General features: G+C 41.7%; 1 protein-coding gene across 1 annotated transcript in view; it reads right to left on the reverse strand.

Annotated features, from left to right (window-relative positions):
- Positions 1–14,279, reverse strand: part of ME1 (malic enzyme 1) — a 189,315-nt gene extending 175,036 nt beyond the window's left edge. The window contains exon 1 of the mRNA XM_075145397.1: positions 13,690–14,279. Coding sequence (XP_075001498.1) covers positions 13,690–13,791 — 102 coding nt within the window. The 5' untranslated portion in view covers positions 13,792–14,279. The remainder of the gene's footprint in view (positions 1–13,689) is intronic.
- Between the last annotated feature and the right edge of the window lie 7,774 nt (positions 14,280–22,053).

Genomic DNA, 22,053 nt, shown 5'->3' on the forward strand with positions numbered 1-22,053 from the left:
GTACCTCAAAGGGTGTGAAGCAGAACAGAAAGGGTTGTCTGTTAGTCACACACCCTGTTTAAATTGCTAGTGGAACATCGTAACAACTAAACTGTACTTTCCTATATTCATCTATTCTTCTTACCTGTGTTTTACCGACTACATCCTTACTGCAGAATAAAGTTAGAGGACTCGGTAACTATAGAACCAGAAGAGAGTTATTTCTTGCCATAAAATACACAAAAGTAAGAAGTTTAGGAAATAACGTTAGTTTGAAGGGCCTGTTTCTTTTTCCTACAGATTTCTGCTCCCCCCCCTCCCCCCGCCCAAGGATTACACTTCAGAAGGAAGCACTCGCTTTTTATTTTGTATCCATGTACTCCAAGAAGCAGGAGAGGTCAGTACCCCAAACAGCCTGGCAGGAGAGCAGAGGCTCCAGTTTCATGCAGACTCCTGACCTGGAACACTTCTGTTCTTCTGGCAAACACGAGGCCAGTGGCTACGAGACAGAGCCGGACCGGTTATGTTTCCCCAGGTAAGATGCAAGTGAGATGTTCTACTTTTCCTGAGCTTAGATAAAGTGTTCCTTTCAAGCAGCTGCTGAGGTCTTGTGGTGAAAGCCACCTTTGATGCAGGAAAAAAAGCAGTATAGTGAGTAAGATACCTTTTCTGATACCTGTTTACACAGCCCCACCTACATTTATTTATTTATTCTCACCTACAATGGATGTATTTAGTTCAACCACTGCAGTGTTCTAAATGTAAGAATTTGTATGCTCTATACAAAGTAAAAAAAAAAAAAAATTCAGAATTATCAAGCTATTTTAAGGGCCATTCCTTATTTCTTTACTGACCCTGGACTGACCTAATAAATAGACATCCATGCCAAATCCCCTATCACATGAGCAAGAGGAAGGCTTTATCCAGCCTTCACTTAGAGAAAGCAATGCAATTGGTAAGCCTCATCCTTAGAGAATTTGGCATGAAATCTTGTCTTAACAAAAAGCAATAACACAAAAAAAGAAACCACACTGCTTTTATGTTCTCCTAAGACTATAAAAATTGTATGCCTTAAAGACATACATTTGTGTGCCTTAAAAGACAAACAGCAGATGTCTTCATGCCTAGAACTCTGTTAAAAATTATACTACCTCAAACTTGTTGTTACACATAAGCTATGCATAGAAATGAACCAAAGTTCATTGACTTAATGAATAGATGTTTGTTACACACAAACTCTAATAATTTTTTTCAAGGAACTTCAGTGAATACCCTGTGCGGAGGAAAAGCTTTGAAGCATAGCAGGGAACCAGCCCTCCTTCACCAGGCCTGAAAGCTTTAGATGAAGTCTGTAAAATAACATCTCCACTCAGCAGCAGCCTGAAAAAACAAGGACCCCAGTGAGAAGAAGGTGGAAAGCGGGCATCACTAAGCTTCAACACGCTCCTGGGATAGAGGTTACTTGAAACATCCCAAGATGGAGTTGTGCTGGAATCAGAAGGACAACTGTCCCCCGCTTGGGCTCTGGACAAGAGCAAGGTAAGAATTTCAATGGGAATGAAGATGTCAAGCAGTCACCCAAAACGTATGATCTGAGGAAGGCTGAAAAGCCCAGGCAGAGGGAGGAACGAACTGCTGCAAGATCTCACTCATGCAGAAGGTCCAAGAGCCTGAATCCCAATCCCCTGGCAAAAAGCTTTTCATTCCTCGCCAGCACTTGCTCCTAGGACGTAACTTTTCACAACGGCTTATGCCTGGGCAAAACCAAAGCTACGTAAACGTAAGGACCTTAAGGAATTACTCCAACTACTGCTACAGCACAAAATCAAGAGTTTGAAATGTATTTTCATAATAACTTCCATTTGCCTATAAATAGCAGCAGATAAATTTACCTTTCAATAGTCAGTATCCTAAAATCCTACACGGATTTTATTCCATATATTTATCATGGACTAAAATTGCTGAACATGTCAGCATTAGAGTTCAATATTCTGTACTTGAAAGAATCTTAAAATGTTTTTTCAGCTATTAAATTACTCTTCTACTTTACATAAAGAAACTCAGTTGTAATTTTAACACATTTAACGACAGCAAAAAGATCCTACAAAATCTTTAAAAGTCCTTTTTAAGAGTTTTAGAACCTTATAATTAATCAGCCATCAGCTGGTGAAGTACTGCATTTTAACACCTCACATTTTTAACCTAAGTTTATTAACTAGATAGTAGTCTCTTCAGATCTTAAGCAAAGATAAAGTGGGGAAGTGTGTGTGAGAAACAAAGATGCAGGAGCATCATCAATACCTTCAAAAAGGCATCTACCTACCAACTAAACAAACAGGCTTCCTCTGCTTCAGGTGCACTGTTCCCATCCAACCCCTCCAAAAAAAAATCATATGGGACTGGAAGAGGTGCAAGCCAAATCAAACCAACATTAAGCGCTTCGCAAACTCAGGTATTCATTTTATTTTAGCAATAGAGTGTTCTTCTATTCTGACTTCTATCTGTAACTATTGAGCTCTTTTGTACTATTTAGGTAAAGAGGCTTTACTGCCTCTTTCGTAAATGCACTTCCACATGTAAATCTGCTTTCTAAAGTCAGGTATCTGGAAGAAGAAATCCAGTAAGTCAGCTAGACACTAGTACTGAAAACGTTACAACATGCTTCATAATCACCACTATGCATTCATCTCCAGGACAGATTTAAGGCAAAGATTTTTTTTTAAGTCATTAGTAAAAGCCAAAATCATTTTTGCCATTGTGGAAAAAGGAATGATGTATTTCATAACAATTCTTGTTCTTCTCTTGCAAAGCAGTGATTCTGTACTACCCAATCTCCATGCCAAAGGCAAATTTAAAGAGTATCTCTCACGGGGAACAAGAGGAAGAAAGCTAAACTGTGATATCCCATCTGAACTGGATGCCAAAATCATTTAATACCTCATAGCACCTACTGTGTTCCAAAGATACACACAATTCATTAATAAGACAGATGAATCTGAAATACTTGCTCAAGACTGAAGTCTGAGTTTATTTAAGCAAAGTTACATTGAACCAAAGGTGTTCGTAATTTTCAAACCACTTGTAGGGATATTTATTTTATGAATAGACAAAAAGAAGAGGCAGAACAGTGACTTTAGTTTTAATATTAAACTTAGTTATTAGAGAAAAAGATCAGTTTTTCTAAGCTAGAAACAGATGACAGTTGCTACTTGAACAATAAAGTAAGTAAAAACCTAAGCATAAACATGCAATGATAAAGGACATGGACCTGTTGGAGCAAGTCCAGAGGAGGGCCACAAAGATGATCAGAGAGGCTGAAGCACCTCTCCTATGAAGACAGGCTGAGAATTGGGGTTGTTCAGCCCAGAGAAAAGAAGGCTCTGGAGAGACCCTAAAGCAGCCTTCTAGTACCCGAAGGGGGCCTTCAAGAAAGCTGGAGAGGGACTTTGTACAAAGGCATGTAGTGATAGGACAAGGGGTAATGGCTTTAAACTGAAAGAGGGTAGATTTAGATTAGATATAAGGAAGAAATTCTTCACTGTGAGGGTGGTGAGGCACTGGGACAGGTTGCCCAGAGAAGTTGTAGATGCCCCATCCCTGGAAGTGCTCAAGGCCAGGTTGGATGGGGCTTTGAGCAACCTGGTCTAGTGGAAGGTGTCCCTGCCCATGGCAGGGGGGTTGGAACTAGATGATCTTTAAGGTCCGTTCCAACCCAAATCATTTTATGATTCTATGAAAATGCATTGCTGCTCTATGCCTTGTTTATATTTTAAGAGCAAAATAGTGATGAATTTGCTTTCTGAACTCTTATATCAGACAAGTACATCCTGACATATTTCTACGTCTTTGGCTGAAAGCTACAAGTATTCAAAGCATAAGAGAATTATGATGATTTTTTTTCAGTTCTACGTTACATATTCTTTATGAATATGAAACGTGTTTACTCCACACTTCCTCTGCTTCCTCTACATTGTAAACAACCTCAAGTCCTGCATGGAGTATTGTGTTTCACACAGGAATAGGCACTAACAGTATCCAAGTAAACTACAGACACTGATTTCAACAAAAAGTACACAGTGCCTGCAAGAACTGCCTCCAGGGTGCCCTGTGACCTCCTTCTAAGTCAGGATTTTTGCTTCCTGAATTATGCAACAGATTATATCAGCAAAGCTTAAGCTTTGATAAGACCAAAACTTATTTTCTTATGCATGCAATTCAGGTTTTTTTTTAATTAACTCCTAAAAAAACAATCTATACTGAGGAATATGCATAAACTAATTCTAATACAAAATTAATTTAGAGATCTGTTTTTAACAGAAACACATTTAGCTTTCTCCACAGCATTTTTTTTCTCTGAAATCACCCAAAGATTTGGAGTATTGAAAGTAACCTTAATTAATCAAGAAATGAAATACTGTAATATGCATCATTTTAGATAAAATTAGATAGTCTCAGAAAGGTCAGACTAGCCAAAACCATTTTCTTGCACACTGAACGAATATTTCAATGTTTCCTTCTAAACGGGCTGCTAGAAATCAAGTTTTAGAAGTCTGTGGAGGTTACAGGTGCTCAAACTCTCCAAGTGGCAAAGGGGGTTGTTTTTTTTAAAGGATTAATGCACCAGTGCTAATTCATGCCAGTTTTGCAGCAGCTTCCCCTCTTGCATCCCTCTACTATTAATTTACTCTCAGCTTACACTACTAAAACCAGTATCAGAACCAGGTCCTTAGCCCTTTCTCTAATATCACCCTATACAAATTTATCATCCTCATAAAAGCCATGAGCTTATTTGTGATTATGGTCCAACCTAGATGATTGTGGTCATGGTCCCCATGACTGTGCACCACGGCAGTCCCAGCTCCTGGAGGTGTCTGTAATGTGCATCATACTGACAATCCTTTGAGGCAGCCTTAAAATTCCTACTGTCTTGCTACATGTCATGAAATCATGAAAATTAGTCAAAATGATAACTCAACACATTGTAACTGCACAGCAATTTTCTTACTTCTCTGAAAGTGTATCATTATTCTACTATCGGCTCTAGAAAAAAAAAATGAAATATTTCTAAAATGTAAATTCATGGAGTTTCAATATGCTTGACAGCAATCATTTACTTCCCAATTAAAGGTATAATGCTACTTATAAAATTGCTATTGAAGGGGAGAAAGGGGAAAGTAAAGAAAAGAGTGACTGACATAAAAGTTCAATCTATGCGGGCTACATAGGGTGAATATTAACAAAAACAATTCAACTATATTTCAACACTTTCTTAAAGTAACTATTAGATGGTTTCCCCTACCTTGCTTGACTTCATCCATGACTTTGATTTTTTTTTTGGAGATGAACAGACATACAGCACGTTCCACAGAGAGCTTGCACAGTTGCAATTTCAGAACTATAAGTCAATTCATAGTTATCGAGAATAGGACACCCACAATAAATATCACGTCTTAACATATCGATTGGGTAAGGTAGATTTCTCATGTCTGCAAGCCCTCCTAGGAAGCAGTGCTGCTGGCTGTGCACGATACCCTTCTCCATGAATATTCTACTGTTAAATTCATCCTCCGCCTCTGACTGCAAACTGTCAGCATCTTTATTTAAAGATTTGAATTCCTATGTCAGGTAAAACACTGGAAGCACCAAAGCCTCTGCCTGGTCTCTGACAAGGTAATGCGCAGTCTTGCTACTTCTACCTGTCCATTAGCAAGTTTATTCCAAGTCCCACCTATCCCAGCTTTGCAGACACAGGGCTTCTGTTTCAAGTTCGTCTGCAGCTTTGCTGTACAAAACTTTGGCTACCGTATATTACAAACTGGTAATCCTACAACATTTTATTGCCTTTTTCCTATAGCAGATTTAGCTCCTTGATATCGTGTTAAACCAGACAATGGAGATAATTACTGTAAAACTATTCCCAGTCATGGGCCTGGCCTGCACTGCCCTGGCACAAAATAAAGGGAAAGCCCCTCCATGAAAGAGAAGGACATTCAAACAAAGCTTAACTAATGGCCTACTACTGTCAAACTGTATTACTGTTTTTAATCATGGCAAAGGAGAGAGTCAGAAATATTCAGAGAAGATGAAGAGGCCTAGAAGCATCGGCCAGAGCCCTGGCGAGGCGGTACCTCACCGGCCAGCGCACGCACACAGCACCAGCTGTTACAACATCTGGTTTGTGCTAGTAGAGACGTAGCCTCTGCGCCCACTTCTGCAGAAGCTACCTCTGTGGAGGGTCACAGGATGTGTTCCCAAAACTGGCACCTTTCCTAGTTATACGATAGCTTTGGATCTCACAAAACCTCCCGCTGAAGACAGACAATCCCTCATGCTCAGAAGCTGTAAGACTGAGCCTTCCTCCAACGATGGCCTTGGTAACTTCACTGGAAAAGGTTTTTTAAAGTTCACAAATCACCACCTTTTTAACAGAAGATCATGTGTGTGTACCAGCATGATCAAATATAGCACTATTCATTAAATCCAAGGGATCCTTAATTTATACCCATTTACGATCTAATTGATGCTTGAAACATCTCAGTGCTACTATGATATTACAGCAACCATGCAAAGAAAAATACACACAATTCTTCAAGTTCAGTTGCATGCACTAGAGCCTTGTTGATAGGCGTGAACGTGCATCCCTGGGTCAGAAGTCCTCAGGTACTTGTCTCAGTGGGACAGGCTTAACTCAGTGCTGAATGAAGACGATGAATGCATAAAGATGAACGGACATCCATTACTCCCCAGCTGGTACTTAACAGGTAGCAGGTCCTTCCTGACACTGCACCTGTGCACAGCAAATGGAATTGGTCTGCTCTTTTATTTTTTAAAGCATCCCACCCAGTCCAACATTATCATTAAGGGGAAAAAAGAAAGAAAAAACCAACCAACCAAAAAAAAAACCCAAAACCCACTAGAGGTTTCAGCACATGTTAAATGTCCCACTCCTATTAAGGCTCACAGAAGACAATTTCTTCTTTCATTTCAGGTACATGGGAGTGAACAGACTACCATATGCATCTCGTTACACAGGCACACAAACCCAACAATGTTTTTATTTCTGTTCTTTTCCCCCCTTTCCATGCTATTCTTCCAGCCACAAAGCTCTCAGGCAACCACCGTACATTTGCTTCAGCCAGGGGAGCACAAAGGAGACCTTACAAGAGCTCTTCAGATTTGCAGGGAGCACAAACCACTTGCTACTGTGACTGAAATCTCAGAATCACGTCCTCCTGCAAATGATGCTTTTGACACTTCTTCGAAAGAGCTGCTCCACTGTAAAATTCTCTAATATAAACTGGAAAAACCTAATTGAAGGATATTAATACCCTATTTCAGGCCTCCATCAGGAGCGTATTTAGCACAACAGCCATGGGCCACTTAGCCATCAGAGCCTGGAGCAATGAGACCTTCGGCGTGAAACCCCACATCAACCCCTGCGGGCCTGGGCTACAGCAGCCACAAGCGAGTCATGCACCGAATACACAGCTCATGCGAGCGGGCAAGGAAGGAAAGGGAAAGGCATGCCAAAGATGGCACTTTTTAACTTGGGGTCACAGGTTAATAAGAAACATTGCTGTCACACACATTTCACTTCCTCCTCCCCTCAGAGAGGGAAGCAGGGCCGGGGGAGAGAAGCTTGTGCCTGCTACAGCCCCAACTTCTTTCTTTTTCAGAGACAGCTCAATACAAGAGACTGATTCAGCAAAATTGGATATATAAAGCAAAGAAAGCAAAATAAGAACTTCTGTACTCTGAGATATGCTTTCTGCAGAAAGCACAAATATTCTCTGCAGTTTATTTTACCTAGACAGAAGTACAATTTCAAAGCGAGCTCTTATCCTACTTATTGTCAGCATCCATCAACAAGATTAAAAAAACAACACTCAAGTCCTGTGGCCAGCATCTCTATAAAACCTAGTGTAGAAAAGCACATTTAACCCATTCTAAATACACAAATCCTGTTTGCAAGGTGCTCTGTGCCAGGATTAATGTTCTATTCAAGTAGCATTTATAACCAATGGGCATAGGATTCCTCAGTCTAAAGAAAAAAGGTCAGTTTTGTTTGTGGTCAATTACTGAAGTTCACAAGAAAATTACACAATTGAAAAGTGTTTTTAATGCCTGAAACAGCTTCACAGCAAAACAATTCTAGGTTTCAGCTTCTTGTGACAACTTATACCACTATTCAGTTGCTATTACTGCTATATAGCTTACTACGTAACTACTTCTCCTTCATTTTATTTGTTTTTAATTCAAGTCACAGAACTTTGTTCCCAACTCGCTGTCTCAGCACTCTTTTTCATAACTGCAAGCAAAGAACTGGAGGCCGACAGGAAGAAAAGGATATAACACCAACCACAGCAACTTACCTACTAGGTCAAAGGAACAAAGTAGTAGAAGGCAAAGAACACTGCAAGCTGTGTACATAAAATAGAAGACAGTGGTAAAATAATCTGATTGAAATACTTTGTGCTTTTCCCAGGAGTTTTTCCTTATTAATAGTATGCAGGACAAACCTGCCTTAAAGTAAGAAAGGTGGAAAAAAGCCCGGAATTAATTTTTAAAGCCCCTTCACACATACTGTAAATAAAAGCACTCATACAAAAAATATCCTGCATCACAACTCCTCCCTCACAGCTCAAGAAGGTGATTTCAAGAAGGGAGAATACACTGGCAATGTGAGAACATCCTCACCCAGCCCTATGGTACCCACTGAGCTCACGCCCTTGCCCAAAACCCAAGCATACAAGGTAGCTGCAGTTCTGCCAACCTGCAACTTATGGTCCTGATTGTTAAAAAGCAAACAGCTCTGGTATGAACCAACCTCACACTTGAAGAACCTCCTATTTTAGGTTGCTCTTTCACAGAACAGCAACTCCCGTGTCGGAGACCCCAGAAATAGATCAAAAATGCAATGCTCACCAAACATACAGGCAAAATCGACGCAAGTTCACTCTAAAAGGTTTCAAAGACCAGATTGATTTGCTTTTTGTGCTAGCACAACCACTATACCACTTAATCTTGTCAAAGACCAGAAAGTCTGCACAAGTTTAAGGTGTGAAAATATGAACGCTACCAATGGAAGGAGAAAAGACTTCTACTGCTTGGTATTTGAGAAAGGAATAGATTTATTTAGAGGAGCTTCTTAGATGTTTTTTCTCTTTTACCTATCAGATAGAGAAAATCTCACTGGAATGCTTCTGATTTTTTACTGAAGTCTGGGTTTTCTAAGGCCTTTACGTGGTCACCAACAAATGTCAAGGTCATAAGACCTTTTTCATATGTCATTCACACCAATCACAGGATTATACTTTCTCAAAATCAGATTTGATTTTAGTGAAGCAACTAGCTGTATACAGAACAAAATACATCTATATTTCACAAGCATTCTCCTCCCACTGTCTGAAATGTAGGGGCAAAGTGGGAAGTCCATGCTTCTTTCTAGCTCAGACAATGATTTCATTTGAATTAAAAAAAAAAGTTTACAATTTTTCTTTAGTAAATTAGTATACATAGCATGTGTAATCTGATAGGGAAGACAAGCATTCATATCTTAATAACCCCCTAATAAACTGCTCATTCCCTCAGCCTGGAATTGATTGTTCTGAGAAAGTATCACTAGAGGCGTCCTTCACTGTTTTACTCTTCCTGAGGGATCCAGTTTGGATCCCTCAGAAATAAGAAATGTCAGAAATAAGACATTGGGATAAATGGACCTTTGGTCTGTTCCAGTATGGTTCTTGTATAGTAAATCCCATAGTGAGTCAATGGACTGACAGCCAACTCCAGCCAGCAATTAATGTCACTGCTTAGTTAAGAACCTACCAAGATCCAGGGGCATCACATACAAGAGATGGTAAGGATAAAACATAAATGCCATTGCAAGTGGGATTGAGATTGGGAGCTCCCAGATATTCAGCAGCCCCATCAGACAGTCTGTTCTGAAATTCTCCAGTGCTTTAGTGCAGCTTGAATAAAGGGAAAGAAAAAAGAGGGACCAACGGTTTACAACACTACGCTCAGTAATGACGATAGCAGTCAGTCAGGGGAGAGGGGTTAAAATTAAGCAGCTGGGGAGGGAAGAGAGCCCTCCAGCACTTAAATTTAATAGAATCACTTATTTCCCGCTCACTGAATTCTCTGCAAGAATACGAAAGCAGCCTGGAAGAAAAGCACTCCTCCAGTGGCAGTTTCTCAGTCAGGGAAGTGTTTAGGCTTGGCAACTAATACAGGCTATTTGAAAAGTTTGGTATTGAAATACGTGTTTGCGTATCTTCACATCGAGATTCTGAAAATAAGTCAGCTTATGGGAAACTATGATTTGTTTAAACAATATTAAAAGGTAAAAAAATTAAAGATGCGATGAAAGTTTTATGTTAAATGATTGATGTGCTTTAAAATCGCAAACTTGTACATTGAATAAAGCATAAATGAGATTTATAGTAGGAGTAGAACAAATTATTTTCACACTTCTGTAACTCATCAGCTTAAAGAGCATACAACTCCCAGCCAAAGGTTTCTAATGCAATCTATTTCAGTGAAAAGAAGTGAAACTGTGTGTGTTTTCCTTGTAATTGCTATTTACAATGTGTTTAGTCGCCTGAGGAAAAAAAAAAAGACAATTTCCAAAAAGGTTCTAAATACATTTTTAAACACTATGGACCTAAAATCTCAGACAATAAACTGAATCGTGATTATTGTTCATAGACTCGGACACATGTCCTCAAGTAATTAAACTCAGTGTGTTACGATCCACTTGTTACGATCGTGATTTTTGATGCATCACTGCTGCTAGGATAGGGCAAACCACCCAGTGACCTTGAAAAAGCAGCAATGGTTTCATATGTAGGCAAAACACCCCAGCGTGGAAAAAAAAAACACCAAACATTTTTATTAAGCTTTTCCTAGGTGAAATTTGAACATGTTTGTGAATTACTTAAAAAGTAAAACATAAAAGATTAAGAATGACATTGCCTAGGGCTTCAACATACTTCAGTGCTTAGTATGTTCTGGAAATTTTGCCATCCAGGTAGAATAGAGGGCAAGTGGAAAAGAAGAAATTTGGGTGTTTACCCTGGCATTCCCACAGCCCTTTCTCTCACCTCTCGCCAGCCATCAAGGTTAAGTATAAAAAGTGATGTATGCACTGAGAGTGCAGAAACCCACCTTTACTGTCGGATGAGTGGGGCACTAAATGGAGACAGGTATTTAAAAAAAGAAAATCTAGCTCCTTATTTTTTCTTACATCTATTTTTAAAAATGTCCAAGTATAAATGGTTCCCTGTAAAACTTTCCTTTCAACTTGTCTGAGAAAAGGAATGCATTATTTGAGGACGCAAGCCCCAAGCTTCCACATATCGCAGCATAATTCAGCTTTACCTGCTTGACAGGCCAGTTGTCTTGGCTTAAGAGACCCTGAAAACATCATTTGTCTTATTTTTCTATGAGTCACTGCCAGATACCATTACTCAGTACTTACAGTCTACTGTTGCCAAGTATATGCAAATAGGACTATTAAAACTGGCACCGTATGCAAAAGAAAGTGCTGATACCGAGGAATTGCAGCTCTTAGACAGGGCCCAGGAGATAGCAGAAAGTTCTGGCACTCTGGCAGAACTGCAAACAATCCCTGTACTTTAGAATCATTAAAGGAGATATTTTATCTACTTCAAATTGAATTCTCCGCAATCTGATGCTTGTTTAACAGCGTTGGCAATAGAAAGTGAACTGGGAGTACCAGCTCCCATGCATGCAAGCAGGCCACAAGCTATCAAACTGGCAACCATTGGTAGTCCTCAACATCTTTGATTTTATTGCCCATATGTAGAATATTTGGCAATAAAAAAAAATATATATATTTATATGCATGTGTATATATATATAGTAGGGTGTAATACATCCACACCTACCAAAAATCACCCGTCTCAGTCAGAAAACCGGCTTCCCCATTCTTCACCAGACCAGGACCAGACTCTTCTCACAGGCATAAAGACCAGAGACTTCAGCTGACCTTTTCTAACACCAAACTCTGCATTAGCTGGGTAGACATGGCTGGTAATGAACAACTACTTTTTCCTGCATCTCTGCTGTACAGTACATATATGCTATACCACAGCTGAGGAGGAAGGGATGCTTCCTCTTTAGCACCTCACCTCCAAGGATGCTGTTCAGAGGCAAGATGTATGATGTTTGAGGGGAAAAAGGTAGCAATGAGCCTGCTTTGCCTCTGAGTGCTCTTTTTAGAGCACATTTTAGAATAAGTCCTATTTTTTGTTCAGTTGGCTTTTCTGGTTATTCTGAATCAGGCTTTTTCCGTGAATACTGCAACTGGTTAAAAGCAATCCCAAGCGAAACAGCCTCTCATTAGTTTCTTCTTGGGAGTTTTACATTTTGGTTAGTTTTCCTTTCACCTGACCTCAGGAGACCTTCTCAGGCTTACACACACACAGAGACATAAGACAGCCTCTGAGGAAACTTTGTAGTCAAGCTCCAAGACTAATAAGAGCACTATTCATCTAGCTAATATATGGAGTTTTTACTGATGAGTCAACCTATCCAGTAAAACTAGAGACATAGTTTTTGTCAATTTATACAACTCAGCAATAAGTAAAATGACTGTATATGCATTTTAATGCAGAGGAACAAGTCAGAGCACCAGAGCTAACCATTAAAAGTAAAACGCAAGAACAAAATTGGGGCTAAGAACATAAGGCTTCATGTACTAAGTGTGGTTTATCACCTACCTTTGACTTTACCCAGTTTTCATTTTGGTAGCAAATCCAGGGCCTGTCACACCAGTAAAGTATTTTACTATCTGAACGTTGCATCTTTATCAGAGCCGTGCAAACACTTACTCAGCTTTTTTTTTTCCCCAGATTAATTTAGCATGTTTAGAAAGTTTTATCAAGCTGAATTACCATTCGTAAGCGATTTCGAGATGCGATAAAAAGGTTTTGCTGTGCTACAGCATCTCTTAAAAGCTGACTGCATTTGCTCATACAGAGCAGAGGGGAAACTGGAATTGAATTTTACAGCTGCAAGTGGAATAATGGCCATAAAACGCCTTTTCCACCTGCCAGGCTTGCCCGCAGGAAACAAGGTGGGGCACCCGTGTGAAAGAGGGCTGGAAAAGAAGGAGGGCTGGAAAAGAAGGAGGGTACCGGGAAAACACAGACACGGCAGCGGCAACTCGCATCAGAGCGGCTGATAACTTTTAGCCGCATCCTCCCCAGACTGCGGCTGCTTCTCTTCTCTGGACGACACAGAGGGGACTGCGCCGCTGCCCACGGCGGGCTCCGCGCCCCGGGGCCGAGGCTGGTGGGGCAGGGGCCGGCACGGCGCTCAGTGCCGCCCGCGGGGCCCCCCGCCGCCCCGAAGGAAGAGGAAGCGCCGCCCGGCCCGCAGGAAGTACCGCTGCCCCGCGCCCGCCGCCCCACCGGCGTCCCCGGCCCGGCGGCCGCTGCGCGGTGGCGTGCCGGGCGCTCCCCGGGCGCTGCGCCGCGACAGGTGGCGGCGGCGGCGGCGAGAGGCCGCCTGGCGCCCCCGCCGCCTCGGCCCCGGCTCCGGCTCCGCAGGCAGCGCCCAGCCGCGGCAGGTTTCCCCGTCCCCCGCGGGCGGGTGGGGGGCCGGGGCGAGGGAGGGGGCTCCCGCCCTCGGCGCCCAGCAACCCGGGCCTCCGCGGCACACCTGCCTCCCCCCCGCTCCTACCTTGTTGAGGTGGGGGTCGCGGAGCACCTCGTAGCCCCTCTTCATGGTGACCTGCAGGGGCTGGCCGGCGTCCCGGCTCTCGGCTGCCTTCTCCGTTTGCATGGCGCGGCGAGGCGAGGCTCACTGCCCTCAGGTCGCTGCGGGCGCGGAGGCAAAAGCGGCGGCGGCGGCGGCGGCTCCTCCTGCTGAGGTGACCGCCCGGCGGGGTGGGATGATCCTGCCGGGAGGGAGGGGGCAGAGCGGCGGCAAGGCGCCGCCGCCGGGAGGGGGGACACCGGGCCGCCGCCGCCGCCGAGTCACCGGCAGCTTCGCGCACTCCCGGCGGGTGGGAGCCCAGGTGCGAAGGGGGGAAGCGCGGGGGGCGAGCGGGGGTGCGGGCCCGAAGCCCTCCCCGCGCCCGGGAGTCCCCGGCGGCTTGCTCCGGCTCGGCCCGGCCGCTGCAACCTTGCCCCGGGCCCAGCGTTTGTAAGCAGTTTAGACCGCTCCCCCTTCTGCCGCTCCAGAGAGCCCCTCCGGATCGCTCTGTGCCCGTTAGAAACAGGCTGGTCTCTAAGCACCTGCTGAGGGGAAATCGCACCGGCAGCTCTCCCGCATCACGATGGGTCCTTTGCGTCACGTTGGATTATAACCTGGTGTTGCCCAGTGCAGGGAACACAACCGCTTAACGCTCACAAGCATCACGTTGTGATACAGCCCATGGGCACAGGCGCTCGGGTGGGACCCCGCGCCCAAGCAGAGTCCCCTGGACTCGGCCGCAGGCAGAAACGGGGCCTGCGCTTTAATGACAGTGAAGTTTCACTTTCCTTCTACTATTAAATGACTATGAAATCCGGCCTTTCCCAAAGGGGACGGGCTCATAGCTTTGTACAGTCAGGAGCAGCACGTTTGATGTAATTAGTTTAGGTTGGGGGGAGCGGTGTGCTGGTTTCAGCTGTGCTGTTTGGGGTTACGCCTGGTTGGGATGGAGAGTACTAGGGCAGAGCACATGTTCAGCTGATTTGTACCACTATCCCTAAAATTTGTTTGCAATATGTTCTGAAATTGTTTGCATACAACCCATTGTGTACGATATGACTGTGGCTTTATTCCTCTAAATTCATGTATGTAAGCAGAAATAATTTCCATACAGATACTGTAACCTTGCTAGAGATATTACACAGCTTTAAATGTGTGGCTACGAAAATACTCAAGGATAGAGGGTTTTGCTGTCTATGTCAAGCAGCAACAAACAGATCAAAATTTTGTAGCTCTTTTAAACTTATCTCTTCACATTTAATCTGTAGGCCTTGTATCCATTCTACTACCTCATATTTTATAAAAAAAAGGCTCTCACAGAATCTGGCTTCTCCTGAATTTCCTGTTAAGTAGCTCCAAAAAGTTCATTTGGGGTTAATTAACAAAGGAAAGTTGGAAGTGTCCCAAGTCTGTATTTCTGGAAACTTGATTAGCAAGTCAGCAGAAAATTCAGTAAATAAACCTCTCCCTCACTCCGCCATCTCAGAAAGAATTATGGAAAGCTGTATTAATAAGTAGTTTTGAACAAACTTTGAACCTGGAGTCTTTGTGACTAATTATTCAGCCTTCCTTGGATTTGTCTGGATAGCTGAATATCTACCTACCCAAGTCCTGAATTCTACCTTCAGTAGATATCAAGGTGGCATTTCAGGTCTGTCTTAGTCATGATAAAAATAAAAAGCAATGTAGAAACATCCTTTTTCCTTTTTTTTGTGGGTACCCTGAGACTATTCTGATAAAATGTTAGCCTAAATGCAATTATTTTTGTCCGAGAGCCATGTGTACTGATGTAATTTTTATCTTAGTGTTGCAATGCTGTCTATAAAAAAACCCTCTTTGATTTATGCCAAAAGTCACTGCAACCACTACGAGTACCTGTTCCCAGGTCTGGTGCCTGCTAAGGACTTGTCCTGACTGACCTCGCCCCAGTTATAAAAGGTGTGTAATGAAACAGTTAATTCAGGTGAAGTCCATTTGGATATATATTTCATTTTTTATGTAATCAGACTTCAGAAACAGTTTACTACTGTGTTTTAAGTACAAATTTTCTCCTCCTTGTCTTCCTAAAAATAGAATTTATTTCTCTTTGTTATTTTCAAATACTACTAAAAACAAAATCATAACTGTCAGTTACGATAAATGTGTCCCTGAGTTGTAAGAATGGCAACAGACCTTTTCAGCTCAAAAGAAAAACCAAAGAACAAGAAAAAGTGGTGTCTCTTATCACCTGTAGAAGTCTTGAGGGGTGGAACATTTTAGCATTAGACAGGATTAGTAGGGATTTATTTGTCCGAGTCTGCTGCTAGTGGTTACTTTCCTTGCTGGTGTTTATAACCTCCTGCAAATTTTGCTGTGCAGTTGTATCACCTTTGCAGAGTATGTTTGAGCAAGATGAATTTTAGAGTGACTCTTAAGTGACCATATCCAGGACCTCACAATATTTGAACCACAAAACCAGTTCAAAATGGGAAAGGAATAACATTCAGCACTTACATCTGCAGTCAGAGGTGGTTATTCCAAAAGAGGACTGCATTGTGCAATAAAGCTATAGTTACGAGAATATAAATAAAACCTTTGTAAGTGGCAGAATTATTTTGTTGTGGCTGTGTTATGTGATACAGGTATTTTTGCAAATGTTAGCCCACATTCAAATAAATGATTAGTGAGCGCCAAACATTAAGGTGTTTCTGATAGAAAATACAATGGCTTTTCCCTTCTGGCAGGCACTTAATTCTGTTTCTATATGGTACACTTTTAAGACTCCTACTCAAGATTTTTCTAGGCTACCTATGTTGACAGTTTTTTCCAACCCCCTATAGGCTATAGTTTAATGAATTAATTTGAAACTTACTGGTAACTTCTTCTGTCTCTCAAATCTCACCACATGTATGAAAAGCTCTACTTGAAATAGTCCTAGAAAAAAAAGACTAGAAGGAACATTGGTCATCTACTGTACCTTCATATCTCAACCTAGTGTTAAAAAGCTCCAGTAAATCAGACTTCACAACCTGCTTTGCCAAGCCAACAGTCAGGAGAGATATGTACAGGAAAGAAAAAGTTTCCTTGTTGCTGAAGTAGTTAATTAAGATGACTGACTCAGTTTAAATATTTAAGAATGGAAATGTCTCTCTGTCAGGCTGGGACTGATGAGAGGATTTGAACCCTCTCGAACCATTGTTTGAAACACTGTGAGGTCTGGGATCTCCATACCCTGCAGTCCTGCTGTGGCACTGGGGAGAGGTTACCTTCAGGGCTACCGGTTTGGAAGGAGAGGAAGGGAACTCCTACATCCTCGTGAAAGCATCACATTAACTACTTTCTTAGGGTGGTACTTGTATTTCATGTCTGACCGACTTACCCCATCAAGATCTGTAGCCCATCTGTTACCAACTGATGGTAACTGTTGGGTGCTCGCTATGGGTTACAGTACTCCAGCCAAGACCTCGCCAGCCCTGAATCAACTGCGAGCTTTACTTCACATGTTTTACCCATGGCAATTCCCTTTATACTTCTCAGCACAATGTTTGCTTTTTTTGCAATAGTGCAACACCGTTAACTCGTGCTGGGTTTGCAATCCGATATAACCCCGTGTCCTTTCCTGCGGAGATGCAGGCTGAATGAGTTGGCAAGTCAAATTTGGCGGAAACACAAGGTTAGCTTCAAAAAAGGCAAATTGTTTAATGATTTAAAAATAGAACTGAAGCATTTTTGAAGTAGTGTTAGCAATTCAGATTTTTTAGTTAATTAAGCTGAAGGAGAAGCAAAAATTAAACAGCACAAGCAGTACAAGGTTATTGTTTAATTTTAATTTTGATATTTTTTGATAATATAAAACTGAAGTTAAGAGAGGAATCTAATGGTAGTTTAGAAATGCCAAAGTGCCAGCACCCTGAGGGCACCGCCAGCCCTGCCTGTCCCTGCCTGCCCCAGGGCTCCCCCAACCCAGCCCACAGCCCGGGACCCCATTTCAGCCCCTCAGGGCCGTCGGTCCCTGCCCAGCGATGGCGCAGCAGCGCCAGTCCCCAGCTCTGCCACAGCCAGGCCTGGCCCCTGACCACCCGCAGGCTGACTTCCCAGCCTGGCCTCAGCTGGCCTCGTCACTATGGACTCAGTCAGCGATCACGGGGCTGTATCTGACCCTGGTTGCCCTCACCAGGCCTGACCCTGCTTCACGTCCCCAGCTTGACCTCAGCACCGCAGCAGACCGGGACGGGGGACTGCTCCCGGCTGCCCCCAGCCTGCCATGGGCGCAGGTGGTGGGACGGGCCCTGGCTGGTGAGACCTGGCCATGCCAGCCCACATGGGGAGTCCCCAGGCCCACCAGCCCCTGCTGTGCCCTGGCAGGGCAGATGGTTACCAAGAAGGCAGAGCCAGGCTCTTGTCACAGATAAGGAGTGCAATGCCAAGAGGCGGCAGTAGCAAGGTGCATCTGGAGAACATCCAGTTGGGCTTAAGGACGACATTTTCCACCAGAAGGGTGGTGAGCACCAGCAGAGGCTGCCTAGAGAGGTCGAGGAGTTTCATGTCTGGAGATTTTCAAAACTTGACAAGGCCCTGAGCAGCCCAGTCTGGCTTTGAAGTTCAGCTTGTTTTGAACAGGAGGTCAGGCCAGATGACCTTCAGATGTCCTTTCCAACCTGGACTGTTACGTGATTCTGTGGGTAGTACACTGCTGAGAATGACAAATTCTCTGAACATGCAGGCATTTCTACAGGAATTTCATTACAGCCACAAAAGGCTGTTCCTCCTCATGGATTCACCAACTTTCTGTGATCTTGCTCCTCTATTTCTGTCTCTTTTTCTACTTAGACATATATCTGTTTGGCCAGTGGGATTTTTACCTAGAAGAACTGTCTTCGTACCTCTCACACTTGTATCCTACATGCCTTAAATCTAATTAAACTGTTTAACTTCAGCAACTGGTGGTAAATATCTTATGACTCCACAATTTTGGAATCCGACGCCGGATTCATAGAAATACTGAAATTATTTTGATGTAACATATACATAAAATATGCATAAATATAATAAAACAGTAAAAATGCCAGTTGCAATTTTTATTAGTTGACATTGCATAGTCCAGGTGTTGCAAGAAAAAAGCCGTACCTGGCTAACACGCGTTGTTGGATGTGTTGAAGCACTGTGAGGGAATATCCACATGTACATGGTACCATTAGCAACTTCCATCAGCTCTCAAGACCACTGTGAAGTAGGGAGAAAGACGCGTAGAAGTAGTTGCATGCCTGTATAGCCATTCATTTGTGCTGCACGGTGTGCCTGGGGTACAATGAGAATCGAATTCTCCCACATCCCAGTGTTACTGTTTCGACTTGTAGGCCACGTCCTTCTTATTATAGTAAATCTAGCTCAAGGCAAATAAAATAGATATGCTTCACGGCAGCATGTTCTCAGAAGATATTCTGGCCCAATTTGCGATTCAATGAGATTAAATAATGCTCAAAGTAAGCATGCAAACATTTCTACAAAAAAAAAAAAAAGAGAGTAATTCAAACTGTAGAGGCCTAACTATTCACTGCTTTAGTTGTCACTTAATTACACATGAACAGATCTAATGTAAGCGGTAATAGATTTGCAAAGCTGATATAAAATGCCTCTATTTTGAATATAGAGACACACTGGAGTGACTTCAATGACCTACATAAAAGCGTGGAAAATCCCTTCTCTTCAAACTATACAAAATGCTTGAAGCAAATCTTCATTGAAATATCCTTTTAAAATTAATTTCCTGAATTGGCTGATGATGAAGAATGTAAAATATTTCTAGATTCCCAAGCCTGCTTATCTGAAAGATATGAAATCTTGATAGTGCTATCTTTTCATCACTAATGCAAATGCGTTCATTTAACACTACACATAGTTTTAGAAATTTATATGTGCACACGTATTTCCATCTCAGATATTTCAGAGATAATATGTGGAAGAATGTTTCAGATTACTAGAATTAAAAATTTTTAGACTGTTTGGTCAAGTGTCCTGGAACAAATTTTTCTTGGCTTCATTTTAGTTGCGCTAACAATGAATTGGGAGCTGAGGATTATTCAGTGCCAAAATGAAATTACTATGACTTTATGGTGTGATTTGTATCTTAATACTGGGAGTTCACTGTCTTGCTAGGAATAATAGAATTTAGAAAAAGGCCCCAAATAGCATTTTTACTTAAATTACTGTATCAGATGTATGTTCCAGCAATAAGAGTGGTAACTCTGCGAGACTCCTTCCATTGTTTATAAAAATAATGGGGTGAATTCTTTCAGCTCTGCCAATTACAGACATAATTCCAAACAACTTCAGCACCTTTAGGATAATTTTGGAAAAGTATTAGTGCATTTCCATTGTTTGCTTCCATTTGCACCATGGTTATGTCTGGCACAGTAATTTTGATGGTTTAGCCACTGACAAAGCATGCTCAGAAATCTTCCTCTTTTAACTACTTCCTCTCCTATACAAGGGCAGATGATTTGGGGAGCCTGTAAAGGGTTTTTTCTTTTCCACATGCTAATTACCATAAATATTTTTGAGATTGTCCCACAAACTCCATTTTGTTTTTCAAATCATTAGCAATGTTAAAAACAAACCTTCTGACAAAAATGTTGGCAGAAGCTCAAGCACAATTCCTAGTTCATCAGAAACCCTTCCTTATGCAAAGGAAGCTGTGTGGGGTCCATTACATGCAGTTCACTTGCCAAAGCACAGAAGGCTTAGCGCATGAGATTCCAGCTGTGCTTAGGTTTTTTTATATACAAATCATTTAGACAAGACCAATTAAAAGTTAAAATCAGCTAAATCAGCAGGGAAGAATAATGAGGCAAAAGTTTTTGAGATAATGAATTGCTACCACTCTGCTTTAACAGGAATCTGTAGACTAGGTACAAGGAACCATGGGCATTGGTGGCTATGCCTAGTTTGTAAATATCTGTAGAGGGCCTAGACAGCTTCAGCATGAGTACAAAACATAAGGGAAAAATAATATTGTTTATCATTTTACCAAGCCTAACCCCTAAAAGAGAACACTTGAGTAAGGGCTCGTGAGTAGTCCCCAGAGATGATTCTTTTCAGTTCACACTTCCCTAGAGGATAAAGAAGAGCATTTCTCTCCAACCACTTTTGAGGTTATTCTCAACCTCATTATTACTCAGGTAATAGCAGTCAATATGCCCCATGAATTTATTCACTGATAGATCTGTTCACCTTGTCATCCAAAGAGCCATTTTATGCAGGTCTACAGAGACCCTCAGAGGGCTGGGTACTATAGCTTTTATGCAGTGGTTATGCATACTCTAAATTCTTAATATGGAGCTAACAAGCATCTAATAAAGATAAACAAAGCTGTATTCCTACGCAGATAACAATAACTTCCCATACCAAAAATCCAAAAGGATGCCGTATTTCTAAGACAATATTTTGAAGATGAACTAACTTGGTCATTTTGAGTTTTGACAATATTTTCCAAATAGCATCACGTCCTTTTACAATGTTAAGATTATTTCTTCTGAAACTTAATTTGTAAAAAAGTCTAATATTATTTTCTGTCATGCCAAAGAAAGGAAATAACAGAAACTTTGTTTAAGCAGCAAATTTTCTGATTTAAAGTGGTCAAACAGAAGATAATTTGCCATTACTGTGGATTTTCTGTTACGGGACAATGATGACAGGGTTTCAGAAATAATGTGGCGTTGTTGCCTGTGCATAGCAATTAGTTAGTGGCCTAGTTCAGATGAGAGTTTCAGTGTTTTATAAAATGTCCAAAGAATAGCTGTCCCAGTTAACATAATTAACTACAAGGGACAGTTGAAGGGCACAGTTTATTTATTTCAGGAAACGTTATTCAAAAATTAAATAAATTTGGGCTATAAACAAGCTCTAGGGAGAAACATGAGCGAATGGGAAGTTCTAGGTAGAGTACATGGAGTGGACTGATAAAAACATCGCCATACAGCACTAGATATCTTACCTGGCAAATAATCAAATGTCTTGCTTAAGTTTGTGAGCTGTTTTATTGATTCATTCTTGTAAGAAGCAAGAAGAGATTTCCTGAAGAAAAACATTACTCAAAACATGTTTAAGAGTGTTTATGTAAAATAAAAAAAAAATTTTAAAAATCTCTAAAATGGTTTAATCCTATCAGGAGAGAACAATATGTCTAAATAAAGCTACATACCACTACTTGTTACTCTATCCTACCATTACTGCTTGTAGAGTCCTCATAACTCTTTAAGAAATGTTCACACCATGGATTTCCCATATGTCATTACCCAAAACCTCTAAATCTCCATTAAAAACAGAATGTTATTTATTTTCAGCAAATCCCACCTCTATATAGCCCATGCA

Source organism: Calonectris borealis, chromosome 3 (assembly GCF_964195595.1).
Source record: "Calonectris borealis chromosome 3, bCalBor7.hap1.2, whole genome shotgun sequence".
In the NCBI taxonomy this organism is placed as follows: domain Eukaryota; kingdom Metazoa; phylum Chordata; class Aves; order Procellariiformes; family Procellariidae; genus Calonectris; species Calonectris borealis.